General features: G+C 39.6%; 1 protein-coding gene across 2 annotated transcripts in view; it reads left to right on the top strand.

The window, feature by feature from the left end:
* ZCCHC24 (zinc finger CCHC-type containing 24) overlaps positions 1-12,889 on the top strand; it is a 109,287-nt gene that overhangs the window by 55,858 nt on the left and 40,540 nt on the right. The window contains exon 3 of one of the 2 annotated variants that reach the window (XM_051800989.1): positions 7,555-7,824. The exons of the other annotated variant lie outside the window; for it this stretch is intronic. Coding sequence (XP_051656949.1) covers positions 7,555-7,698 — 144 coding nt within the window. The 3' untranslated portion in view covers positions 7,699-7,824. Of the gene's footprint in view, positions 1-7,554; positions 7,825-12,889 lie in introns of those variants that run through there. 2 annotated transcript variants of the gene reach the window in all.

Below are 12,889 nucleotides of genomic sequence, written 5' to 3'. Positions count from 1 at the left end.
ATTTTCTAGCAGTGCTTGTAACCTGCTGTGTAACAACCCTTTTGATACTAAAGATATCTCCTGCCATGTTTTCTCCACTGCCAAGCACCGATTGTTGACATAAGTGTTTCATTTAATAAATATTACCACTGTGTATGAGCATCAGGGGATGATTCAGCAGCGTCAGGGGCCCCGTGGCAGCAGTCCTAACAGGAAGACAAAAGTGATTACTTCATAGCAAATGGAGCAGGCCCCAAACCTAGGACGCTCAGAGAAACATCCTTTTTGCACTAAATTGTCATGCCTCTGGGTTGCATTAATAATGACAACATGTGCATAAGCAGCAATTTGTCAGGACAAGCACGGTCTGTCTGATAAAAGGCAACATACAATGCCTGAAATCAGGAACTGAGCCCTGAACCAGGACACCTGGGCTCTCCTCCCAGCCCTGTTGCTGCCCTGCACATGTCTTCCATCCATGTCTGAGTTTCTCATCTGTAAAATGGGGATCATGACATTCACCTCTCTAAAGCAGCCTGTGGGGCTCTGTAAGATCATTATATTAACACTAATCAAAAAAATTTTCCATGCATTATCATCTCAGCCATACCTTTTTAAAGCCTTTCTTGAGAATCAAAATTATTGAAACTTAGTAACTCCTACCTGCAGCTGACTTGCCTTGGCACCCAGTTAAACACATTAAGCTTGTGACCAAAAACTTATAGCCAGTCTTGAGGAACTGACTGTGAGCCTAGTCAGTCCTTTTATTTTTTATTTAGAAAATTGATAACAGACTTCCACAGTTAAATTCATAAAATCTGCTCATCTTTGAACTGCTATGCCAAAAAAATCAGCCTTTTATAGCAAGACTTCTGCATGTGTAAATACTAAGTTACACAAATACAAGTGTGTACTACTGTTCCTTCAGTAGCCAAGAATTTTAATTCAGCTGCTAGGCTGTCATAGCATTTTATCTAACACACAGTTTCTGTGAGGTATAAAAAAATAAAATGGAGAGACCAGATATCTAGGTATCCACAGACAAAGATAAAGGATGAGACATTTATTCATTCAGGAGGACCACATGCTCAAAAAATAATTGCATTTGCATCCTAGTGGTATTCATGAATGAAAAAGCATTCAGTGAGAGGAATGAATGTTCACAAAACTTCCCTGAAGATATCCAAATGTTCAGAAGTTTAGTTGTCAGTAACAGACTAATTTGTGGTAAGAGTCTAAAATTCATGAAAGGTAAGTTTGCCACATTTGCTACTGGATGAATTCCAGTGAACCTTAATTTGAGACTGGTTGAAGAATTAAATGGTATTTTAATTATTAAACATCTGTATGAATCTAGTGTAAATTATAAATCCTGTCTGTTCCACATGATTTTTTAATAGACTGGGGTTATAGTTTCAATCATGTATGTTGAATAGGTGTTGTACTTTTAAGGACTGTGAAAAGTGCCCTCTCTGTTACCTGACACAGGCAGGACTGACCCCACTGCAGACCCCACGTCTGTGAACGTTGAAGTCTGTCCCGTCCGGGAATACAGCAGGAGCAAAGAGCAGAGCCAAGTTAGACCTGCAGGATTACTGTGTGCTCTTGCTGGATGAAAATCTTGTTTTTAAATTGACTCTGAAATAAATATTTAGCTATAAGCCTTTGAGAGTCATGGTTTGTTTGGGTTTATGTTCTACACCATCATGTCACAGTATTTGGTAATTCGCATCCCTTGGGGTGGCTTCCTACTTAGAGCATTACACAAAGAATGCATTTTCAGGCTGGATTTCCAGTAAATAACCCTGCAGTTCCAGGAGATTGACTAAAATAGCAGCACGCCTGCAGCACAATGCCACTTTAGTTAAGTTCAGATCTCTCTCTTACTCTGATTACATCCTCTTCTGTCTTTCCCCCAACACTAGCATAATTGTCAGTGCCTATGGGCATCTTGGTTTTCACCAAGTTCTTCACAACCTCATCTTTGCCTGAAACTATGCTCTTGTGGAATCCTGCACTTTGTGTTACTTGATTCATGTTTCCAGCCCTTTCCATAGTCGTCATCTTCCACCATAAGAGTAACAATGGCCAAGTTCTGCCAATACTGCCAAAAGTCTCAAGATACCCAGCACCTTTTCTCAGACTATTAGACAGAAACAGCCTCAAAAGAGAGATCTCCCTTAGTAAAGAACAATGAATAAACAGATACTTCAAGAAATTTTAAGAAATCCTCTAGTGGATGTAAAATCTTAAAGTGTATCTTTGTCATATTGTTTTATGAGTTGCAGTTGCCACATGTCCTTCTGAATACTGTTTTTTATTAACTGCAGATGAGTTTTTACCATGCCTAACTCATTGTTCTCACTCTTTATAAATCCTTGATTCTGGTTTTGAATCCAATTTGATTCGCAGTCTCAGTGAGTGCCAGAGATTGGAACTATGTATTGTATGAGGCATAGTCCTTTAAATCTTTTCAAAAGAGCTAGGAGAACTTCTAGTTTACCTACTCTGCACTTCTGTTATGTACTCCTTCAGTTACTGTGTATAAACAGTCCCAGTGTTTATTTGGCCTTCAAAACAGCCTTCTGAATCTCTACACTTTATTGCTACCTGCCTGCAGATTGCTTCAAGTCAAGCTATGGACACCCACTGATGTCCCCACATCCACAAATCCTGGTGTTGTATCATAGAAGGCAATCATATATGATTTACCCTCAGTAAATCCATGCTGACTGTTAACTGGTGACCTCTGTGCACGCACAGAAGTAGCTTCTAAGAGCATGTGCCCTGTAGTTTTTCCAGAGACTGAAGGCAGGCTGACCAGCCTTTGATTTTGCAGATCACCCTTTTGGCGTCCTCACAGTCAAGTCAGAAGAGGTAGCAGGGTCTTTGTGGATCTAATCTACAATAAGCAGAATAACCAATGCAGATTTTAGCCCTCTCAGAAGGAATTGGCCAGAAATACACTACCAGATTAGAGGAAAATCTCTGTTGGACAACTCAAACAGTCATAAATCTGAAGAAACATTAGTTACATTTGTTTAACTTGTAGACTAAATGAGCTCTTGAAGGTGACCTTATAGTTTTACATACAGATACTGTGCTTGGTTCAGCCATTCCTGAAATGCATTCTTCTCTTTTTGTCAGCTAGCTTACTCCAGGACAGGGTGCCAACTGGCTGGTTGACTTATCAGGGTGAGTTAGTGGTGTGTTGTGAGAAACGTACAAATGCTGAAGAAATACTTTTGTCTTGTTTTCATAGTGTTTTCTGCAGTCCGTTGCTTGCCACTTCATTTTCTTTTCTCTACTCCTTGTTTTCCTTTCAGCCCTGAGCATTTATTCTCCTCTCCTTTCTTTTGCTGCCCTAAATTGGCAGGAGGTATTGCTGAGCAGAGGAGAAACCTCTCTCTCACATCTGTATAGCTTTACTACTGCTCGCATTTCCGGGGCAGTACTTTCACTTACCCCATATTTCACTCTGCAGAGACAGCTTGGCTAGAGCATAGCACATTTTCCAGTCACAGATGTCTCTATCAGATTCATGCCTGGTTCTTGGTAGAAAGAATTTTTTTAGTTGTTGTGCTTCAACTGATACAAATGAACCCAAACCAATATACAGCAAATTTCCTTATCCTCTTTGCCTTTTCTTTCTGATCCTGTGTGTTTGCTTCAGTACTCACATGAGGAAAGGCTGGTGTTTAATTCTAATTAAAAAATTAACTGATATTTCATTAAAGATAAATGACTGATTTTTTAATACATTTCTTTTCAAATAGTAAAACATTTGACAACAGCTCTGGTCTTACAATGAGTGACAAAACATACAAGGTCATGAATTTTCAGATACTTGTTTGTATAAAGATTTTCCCTAAACTTCAGGGGAATTTCCAACTGCACTATAGGTCATCCTGCATGAATCGAGTTGTAAGACTGGAAACTAAGATTAATATTTTTTTCCACACAAGAACTCTAGCTGACTGATTTTAACTTCTGGAAGAGAGTTCAGTTCCATCGTAGAATCTAAGTAGTCTTTAACTAAAGTATGTGCAGATCTATTGCCAAGAAAAGAAGAGAAAAAACCAAACTATGAAGAGAAGCACAAGGTATTAGTAAGGTGCTATTTAAAACACTGTTTTCTCAGAACTGTTGCTGAACCGGTCCCTGCTAGTGATGGAGTGTTCTCATGCTGACATACTGGCAGCAGGTCACAACAGAGTAGCTCAGTTCACATCAGTGCAGTCAGCCAGCATGTTTGCACACCTACACTGTCAAAATTGTTGAGTGCATGGATTTTAAATACAATAGGAAAAATCAGTTTCTTAGGCTGATCTTATCAACTTTCTTGATATTTTATTTTTATTCCTGTCTTTCACGTTCCTTCTTCCCACCATTGCCATCCAAATGAAAGAGGTGCAGGGAGAGGTGGGAGAGAAGGAAAGAGAAAGGGGGAGCATATTTCCTTGGCTAGTCCAACTCAGACACATTCAAAGAGTTCTGCTGGGCAATCTTGCATATCAGGTTTTATCTCTAGTCAGGATCCAAAAAGCAGTGTCCTAGTGCTCTCCAGTAAAAGGGTAAATGTCACCTGCAAACAGACCTTCTATACTTGCTGTTATTTTTTCCCAGCTGAAGAACTAAGATGAAGTGGAAAAGTAAATCGATCAGTTTTTGCACAGGCACTATTTCCAGAGAGCAGTGCTCCCAGGGAGGAGCAGTGGCTGCAGCAGAGGACAACCTATGGTTGTCATCAGGGTTCTGTGCAGGACAAAAATGGGATGTCTGCCAGTTCTCAAACCGAATGGGAGCAAAGGTATACAGTCTCTAACTTCCACAGCTGCCAGGAAAGCCTATGTTACATCAGGAACTTCATAGGTCTCCTACAACCATTCATCCCAGTCTGTATCACTGCTCTGGCTTTAATTGCATCTGAGGTGAACTCAGCAGAAAAGTATCTTTGTCCTGAGTGATAGACAACTATTTACTTCCAGTTTTATGTAACCCTATATCATCGCCAGAAGAGAAAGACAACACCCACCCTCACCAATCAGTCTTCTCTCATGGTGTGTCTGGTACAAGTGAGCAAGCATTATAAAGCACTACAGCACAAACTGTCACAAAATCTTAGTTGCATGAAACAACCATAGAGCCTAGGAATTAGCTGTTTTCATGTTTGTTTACCCTAGCATCAGTATGACTTTAATGGGTAACGTAACACATTGGGGTTTTTTTAAATATTTTTTTTAATGTATAAATAAAAGGCAGGATTATCTCTTCCTAGCATAGTTTGCCTCAAAAAATTACACTCTGTGGCATCCTGCAATCCTGACAGTTGTACAGTTGTTTTACATGGGAATATAGATGCATGTTTGTCTTGAGAGCTCCCAAATCCCTGCATTCTCCATAGGAAAGAATGAGGCAGGAAATTTCTGGGTTACTGGGCTCTTTGGCGCAGATGTCCCTTTTGCTTTCACACATATTTCTACAGCAAGATGAGAGCCATCCTAAGCAAGAGACACAGAGTCTCATTCAGCAGTGGTTCTTTTCTTTTTTGTGTGCTCTAAAATAGTCTGAGTGTTAGGAAGAGTAACTGAACTTTTCCCTAGATACTCACACAGGGGAATGAAACTGGGCTGAGATAAGAATACTTTTTTTTCCCCCCTCTTTAAGAAAAAAAGCAGGTAAAGTTCAGGTTCCTCCAAACTAAGTTTACTATTGGAATCCTAAGACCATCCAGCAAATACCTGCTTTCAGTATAATTTTTCATGTGCTTTTGATGTTAAATATGTATTTAAGAACTTGTTTGCTTGGGTAGTTAGGCTTGGGACAGAAGGTATATGCTAACACCTAGATTTCAGGGATTCTGTCATCGCAGGTTTTATGCTGAGAGCTTTAGGTATCAAGTGCCAAAGACACAGGATTTACATTCTCTAATATTTTCCTATATCCTGCAGTCCTTAATCCCTAAGTTCAAAGAGAGCTTTTCTTAAATTAAATCAGTAACAGAACTTAATTCATTTTTCCTCTTACTTGTATTCTTACACTCTTTTTATTCTGTTTGACCCACATTGCTATAATAAGAAGAGTCTATAAAATTATTAATTTTGCCTTGCCACATTCCTTTTAAGGCAGGAGTAACTAGTAATCCATGGGGAAGTGCGAGGAATAAGAAGGGCAACAACATGTCCTATGTGACATATTGGAATTGAACTCGCTTCCCTTGAGGTCCTGTTCTAGATCTGGAAAGGTTTTTTTTCCCTTAACACAGGTTCTCCTTCAGCCATATTTTGTGCTTTATATTAAAAAAACTATAGGAAGGCATAGGCCTACCATGAGAAGCAGAAAATTATGGCTACTCAGTACTTCGTGTAAATATTCTCTTAGTAGAAGTTTTGGCTTTTGTTTTGTGATATAACCTGAGAAACAATAGTGGCTTTCTATTCCTATGGAATACATAAAAACCAAAGAAAGAAAGAGGAACCAAAGTGCTCAAGATGTTACAAGACCACAGGTACAACTTTTCTGGAGGGTCTAAAAGGCTTGAACCCCTCTAAGGGGTTCCACCCAAGCATCTGCAGTGCAGCTTCACATGATGAAGAAGCTGTGTACTCTCCCTCCTGGGAGCAGCCAGCATCTTAAAAATGTACAGGGACCAAAATTTCCCAGTGATTATTGCTCCTCTCTGAAGTGACCTGCTATATACATATTTAAGATGGCCTGGGGGAGGATGCTCAGTGATTTAAAAAAAAAAAAAAGAAAAAGAAAAAAAATCAGGGTTTTTTGAGGGGTTGAAAACAGGATGCCTAGGAGGTAAGGCACTAGCATGCTGGCTTATTCCAGTGTGTAGAAGAGAATTGGGAATTCAAAGTGATACCTGTATAGTACTTCAAGGAAAGCACAATAAAAACAAATGCATTAGTTGTCATAAGTTCAACATCAGTTATGAGGCTCTCACTAAAAGAAATTTTAAAACTCATCATTTCTATTATTTATATTCAGTTCTCTTCAAATCAGACACCGGTTGAAAGTGAGGAAATGCTACTGCCCCTCTGTTTACACTCATTCCAGTGGCACCTATATCTTGTTCCCACTGACTTCTACAGCACAAGTTCTGCTGCTGTTGGTTAAACCCAATTTGAAAACCACACAGGTTCACTCACTGCTCTGCGATCTGATTTCCCTGTGGATTATGAGAAGCAGGTTTTTGCCTGTACCATAATCCGTTCACACATTCTGACAAGACAATGCACAGCTCAAAATGCCTATAAATAAAGCACTATTTTAGGCCCAAACCTCAAAAAAAATCCTGAAACATTCAACAGTTGCAGTAGAAATAGCCAATGTCCGTATTTTTTATGGGAACAAGATAGTATCAACGTGGAATATTTTAGAGCAATGTAACCAACTTAAAACTACTCAAGTTATAACTGATGACATTTTGACCACAACATACAATCCCCAGACATGCAATTTACTGAGTATAAACAAGCCAGAAGAAGAGGGGAGAAAACTCCTATGAGTCTGCTACATGTGATACACACAAGTGCTGCAGAAATCTGCTGATAATCCCCTTTTCAGTTTGTGTTCGCAGCTAAATCTACTTCACTTCCTACGACACTGAACATTATGCAGTCCTTTGAGGTCCATCACAGCCATAAATCCCAGGCAGGAAACAGAGCAGGAAAAGACAGCATTTCATTTTCTAAAGCCATCCCAAAGTAAGCAGGTCAAACAAAGTTTGGAATTGAAGCTCTCGAAATCCAGGATATAATTGTGTATGTTTTTCTGTTTGTTTTGTTACCAGTTAACCGGATGCAACAAATAAAACCATTTTTCTTCCTTATTTTCTCTCTCTCTGACTGCCTCATTGGGAGCTCCTCTTTGAGAGCCAACCTCTCCAGGAGCCAGTGCTTGAGGTCATAGCTCCCTAACTTTAGGACATCTGCTAGGTCAAATGTACTTGAAGAGAATCAGCTGCTTGCAGCCAGGACATTAACACAGCACACTGGAGTCACAGACAAATGCTGAGGGTCTCTCTTTTTCCATCTCTCTAACAAATACAGAGTCACATATATTCATATATCACATTTAAAATTTCTTGTCTTGATCAGAGCTCTGTCTTCAGTAGCGATACAGAGCATTAGATTAAGAGCTCAAGCTCTTAAATGTTTGAATCATCAGCTAGAGTAATTAAAGAAAAAAAATTACAAACTAAAATACTACCTTCACTTTTGGCACTAGGTATTGAATCTGCCCTGTACTGTACTCTTTCTGGTTTTCTGGAAAAGCGTAGAAGTAAAGATACGAAAAAAAACCCCTAATTTACTGTGTTGAACACCTGAAAAATAGATTGATGAGCTATACTTTGTGAAAACAAAACCCTTCTTGATGTCTGAAACTCAATATCCAAATCCAAAAGAGTCTCTAAAGCACTAGCTGCTTATGAAGCCCTTGATACCCCTTCTTGTATTCATTATTTAAAACATTTCAGTTATTTCAGTAGCAGATATAAGAAAAAAGCAAAGAAATACCCAGTATTTGTGTTCAACTCTCCAATTAACAAAAAATGTGTATACAGATGAAGAGGAAAAATGTATTTAGTAAGAAATTATTTCTTCTTTTTAAGTCACCCAGGGTTTGTCCTAGAGCTCCTTCAAGTTGCCTTTAATGCCATAAATGAAGTGTTATTCGGAAATAGAGCAGTCGGTTTTTACAGTAAGGAAAAAATCTGCTTGGAAAAAAAATACACCAGGCCTGATTCAAAACTTGCACACTGGAGTGCCAGGTTGGCAGCAGTTGAAAGTGCAGTGGAATTGAAAGGTTTCCATCTAGCTAAGCTTTAACGCAGCGTGTTAGATATTTGTACTGCTTTGGCACAGACCTGCAGCCCCAAGTGTACTAATTTCTGTTAAGCTTTTGAAACTCTCATTCAGGTGCCTGAAAAAGCAGAAGGTACAAGGAAATTGGTAACATACCCCTCAGGGACTACCTAAAAGGCAGTCAAAATTGCAGTACCTGTATTTAGGGAATTGCAGTAAAAAACCCTTCTGTGAAGTTCATCTCTGTAACAGAGTTTAAGAGGGAAATGCTAGGAGCTAGATTCACAGCCACTATAAAGGCATCAAGCAGCATTTACCCATATATTTATATCTGTTTAGACTAGCTAAGTCCTCGTCCATCTTCACCAAACCTAGTGTTAAGAAAATAAATAGGAAAAATCATATATTAAAGGTCCTTTTAAGCTCTGTCCACTATATCCTCTGCCATCCAACACACTTTGTTCTTTCCATATATACTAAGAACTCATTTCAGTTTTGCACCTATTCTTTTCAAGTCTGCTGACAGAAAACATTAAAGAGGAATGGTATACTCAGAGATTGATGCAGGTTTTCTAAAGGAGTCTGTGTCTTTTGCAGTAAACAAAGTCTTGCAAGAAAAGTAAGAATAAGGGAATAAACAAAAGTAGCGCATTAATAGTTATATTTTCCACCTCAAAGCATTTTCCTCATGTTTTATTCTGTAGTAACAAGATCAAAAATTGGTTAAGTTTAAATTTTCATTGGACAGCCCCTAGGGAAAGCTCTTCTGCTTGTCTGCAGGGGCCATACAATCCCCAGCTGAGCCCAGGTGCAGGGAGGCAGTGCAAGCTGTCAGCCTTGCCTCCAGTCCTCTCTCTGCCCTTGTAAGATCAGCACACAGGAAGAGCACGAGGTAACAGCTTTGGTCTGCAGGAGTTTGTCTCTCAGGAACTAGATTGAAAAACATGTCTTGGTAAGTCCAACACAAGCAGCATGTTTGAACCAAGACAGCTCAACAGGGAAAACGGAGCCTTTTATAAAAACATTCTTGCTAATCTACTTGATACCATTTGAGCCACCAAAAAGCGCCGGTCTGAAAACAAACATATCTTTCTTATGCTGACTGTAAGTCATTTTGATTCTATCTGCACCTTTCAAGTTAGAAGGCAAAGTGTAGGGAAAACACAGGTTTTCATGGAACATTTGACAGCTGCATTGTTTATCATCTCCACCCAAAATAAGAAATATGGTACATTTAGTTACTTGTGATTGTTTCAGTGGAAGTGAATTATGACCCAGTGCTGCCACTTGGTTAGCACATTCACGACACGGTTATTAACTCATATCAGCTATGCTCTATCAGATAGAGTACTCTCAGGTTATATTTCTGAGCAGCAAGACCAGAAGGGAGTTTATGAAGACACCACCACTGGCTTGGGGCATCCCTCAATTGCAAATTGTTGGAGTCTGGAGGAGCATACTGGGGTAAAACTGTTTTATGCTTAGCTTGGTTTTGTACTCTCCTCTGACATCCATGGCTGGACCTACCAAAGACTGGAGCAGCACTTTGTCTGGTGCAGTACAGCAATCCTGACATGCACAAAATGATACTATACAAAATGATACTGCTCAAGGAAGGAAATAACTGCTTTTAGTTACAATAAAAATAAAAAAGGTCCAACTCTAGAGATAGCAATATAGTTACCATATCTGCTATTAGATCTACATTAACAAAAAATAAGGCATTAGGCATGCTATAGAACAGAACAAAATCTTAACATGGAACCCCCTGACTGGTTACTGATGTCATGCACCATTCAAGATGTGATTCAAATACTAGGTAGGAACAACCTCAGAAATTCTTTAGAGTTTGTGGAGAGAGAAATAGGCTTGCAGCTCATTTATTACATATTATTTGGGAAGGAAAGAGTTTAATTAGAAAATAATGGGGAATCTTTTGTTTTCAAATACAGTTTAGATTTTATTGGCTTTTAAAAAGGTACAAAATTAAGGTTGAGACTGCTTCATCACTTCAGGGGTGATAAAGAGCTCGCATTGTTTGAGCATTCAGCATGGTCTGATCTGGTTTTGGAGCTGGAAAGCTTAATTCTTTGTCAAAATAAGACAGTTAATATTTTTAGCATGTCATCAAACAGATGACAAACTCACACATCATGTGACTCAGTTAATTTCTGAATGGATTTACCAGGTGTGCACAGTGAGACGTGTGTCAGCACAGTCCTTTATTTGTCTAACACACAGAATGTGTGGGCATGGACAGGTCAATGTACAAACATACCCTGCACTCACTTTCTGAAGTATTGGCTCATGCTGAGAGCCCTGTTTACAGCATCTGATGAGAAATCTTTCTTAAACCCTTTTTAATTTCAGTGCTGTCAGGATTCAGCTCCTCTGTGTTAATGTTAACACATACAGTAAGAAAAAGTTAGGAGTACATTTAGCATTAAAAGCCTGTGAAATGTACACTAGAAACAAACCAGTGCTTGTCTCTGATACATTTTTATCAGCCCTACACACAGAGACTACCAAATCACAAAGGCGAGAGACATGAGGGTCTTTTGAGCCTGTCCAGGAGACAGGAAGAAGACAAAGGAAAGGCACTTGTGCCCTTTTAGCACACCTTAGGCTCAGAACATCAGGTTTCAGCATCACTGGGTTTTGTAAGGGGTTCCTTGGAAGACAGTGAATAAGCAGAGGATGGTCATATCAGGGGGTCTGAAGTCTGGACAGCAGTTTGACTAAGGTTTTGAGTATAACTGGGTTTTGAACTATGATATAAGCAGATTTTTTACACTTACTAGTGAATCTAGGATCAAGCTGGTAGTCTGTTTCTTTTTGAACAGCAGATTTTGCTGAATTTTTTTTTCAGCAAATTAAATACTACTTGGTACTAATCTACCAAGACTACTTTAGAGGAGGTTTCTTCCTGCAAAACTTACCATCCCTCTCAGGAGACATGAAGACTTCAGCAAAGAAATTACTATAGCAGTAATAAAAGAAATAAAAGAAAAGCAAAGGCACAACCTTGTATTTCTAATGTGTGAGCTGGAGAGCTCTCTCATCCACCATCTTTTGATGGCAGCAACAGGAACTCTTATAGATTTCCACAGTCTCTGCCCAACCCCAAGTACATGCATACACGTAGGAGCAATGTAGAAACTTGCTCTAACTCAGTGTGCTGGCAGCCAAACTTAACTAGAATACAGGTCTCCAAACACTGAAGTCCTGCTCTTGGACCTCATCCCTCTGAAAGTTAAGAATTAATTACTAGGAGGGATTTGGGGGGGTTTCCTTATTTTACATCCCTTTGCTCTTCTCTGCTTTCTGGCTTTCTTGGTGAAAGTGCCCACTGCTCTCCCGTTCTTGCTCCCCTTCCCTAGTTTCCATGGTTCAGATGTTTAAAAACACTTTGTAGAATTCTGCAAGCTTCTTCCAGCTGTGCCAAAGCAAACTTGAACTCACAGCCTTCTGAGGCTTTCCCATCACTGCTGACACTCTCTTGGTGATCTGCCTGCTATGGAGTTTTTGCTGGGGTTTTCTGACCATTTTTGCACATCCACTGTGTAACAGCTAAATGAGCTATGGATGCCAAGGGAAAAAAACCCCTACGTTGCTTTCCCTTGGTTAATTGCATTACAGAGCTGTTTAAACACACACAGAAAAAGACAGAGAAACAGATGGGGGAGAAGGGGCAGAAGAGAGAAACAGTGTGGTCATGTGTACTTGAGAGAGCAAGGGAACTGTAAATGAAGGTGGTCTTAGTGAAAAGTAGCACTGTCTCTTTAAAAATAAAATGTAAAAAAATACCCTTGGTGTTTTCTTTAGTCTTTTTCATTCTTTGGCAGCATCCCAAAGATTTCACTGTCCTTGTCTCCAGCATCTGGAAGCCATCAGGGTAAACAATAGAGTGCTAGGAACTGGAACCCCTGCCTCAGCTCCCGTGGGACTTTGCTCTGGAGAACATGAGAACACAAACCGTTGGACACCATGTGGTCAATTACTTCAAACTAACAAATCTGTGTGCCTTCCTATTTTCTGTTTTCCTTGGCACCACATGACCCTTTCACAATGGAACCCAGCTGTTGAAAAAGCCA

The sequence above is a fragment of the Manacus candei genome, unplaced genomic scaffold (assembly GCF_025592945.1).
Source record: "Manacus candei isolate 608988 ecotype Guabito, Panama unplaced genomic scaffold, ASM2559294v1 h1tg000050l, whole genome shotgun sequence".
NCBI classification, from domain to species: Eukaryota; Metazoa; Chordata; class Aves; order Passeriformes; family Pipridae; genus Manacus; species Manacus candei.
This window is presented reverse-complemented; position numbering and strand designations above follow the sequence as displayed.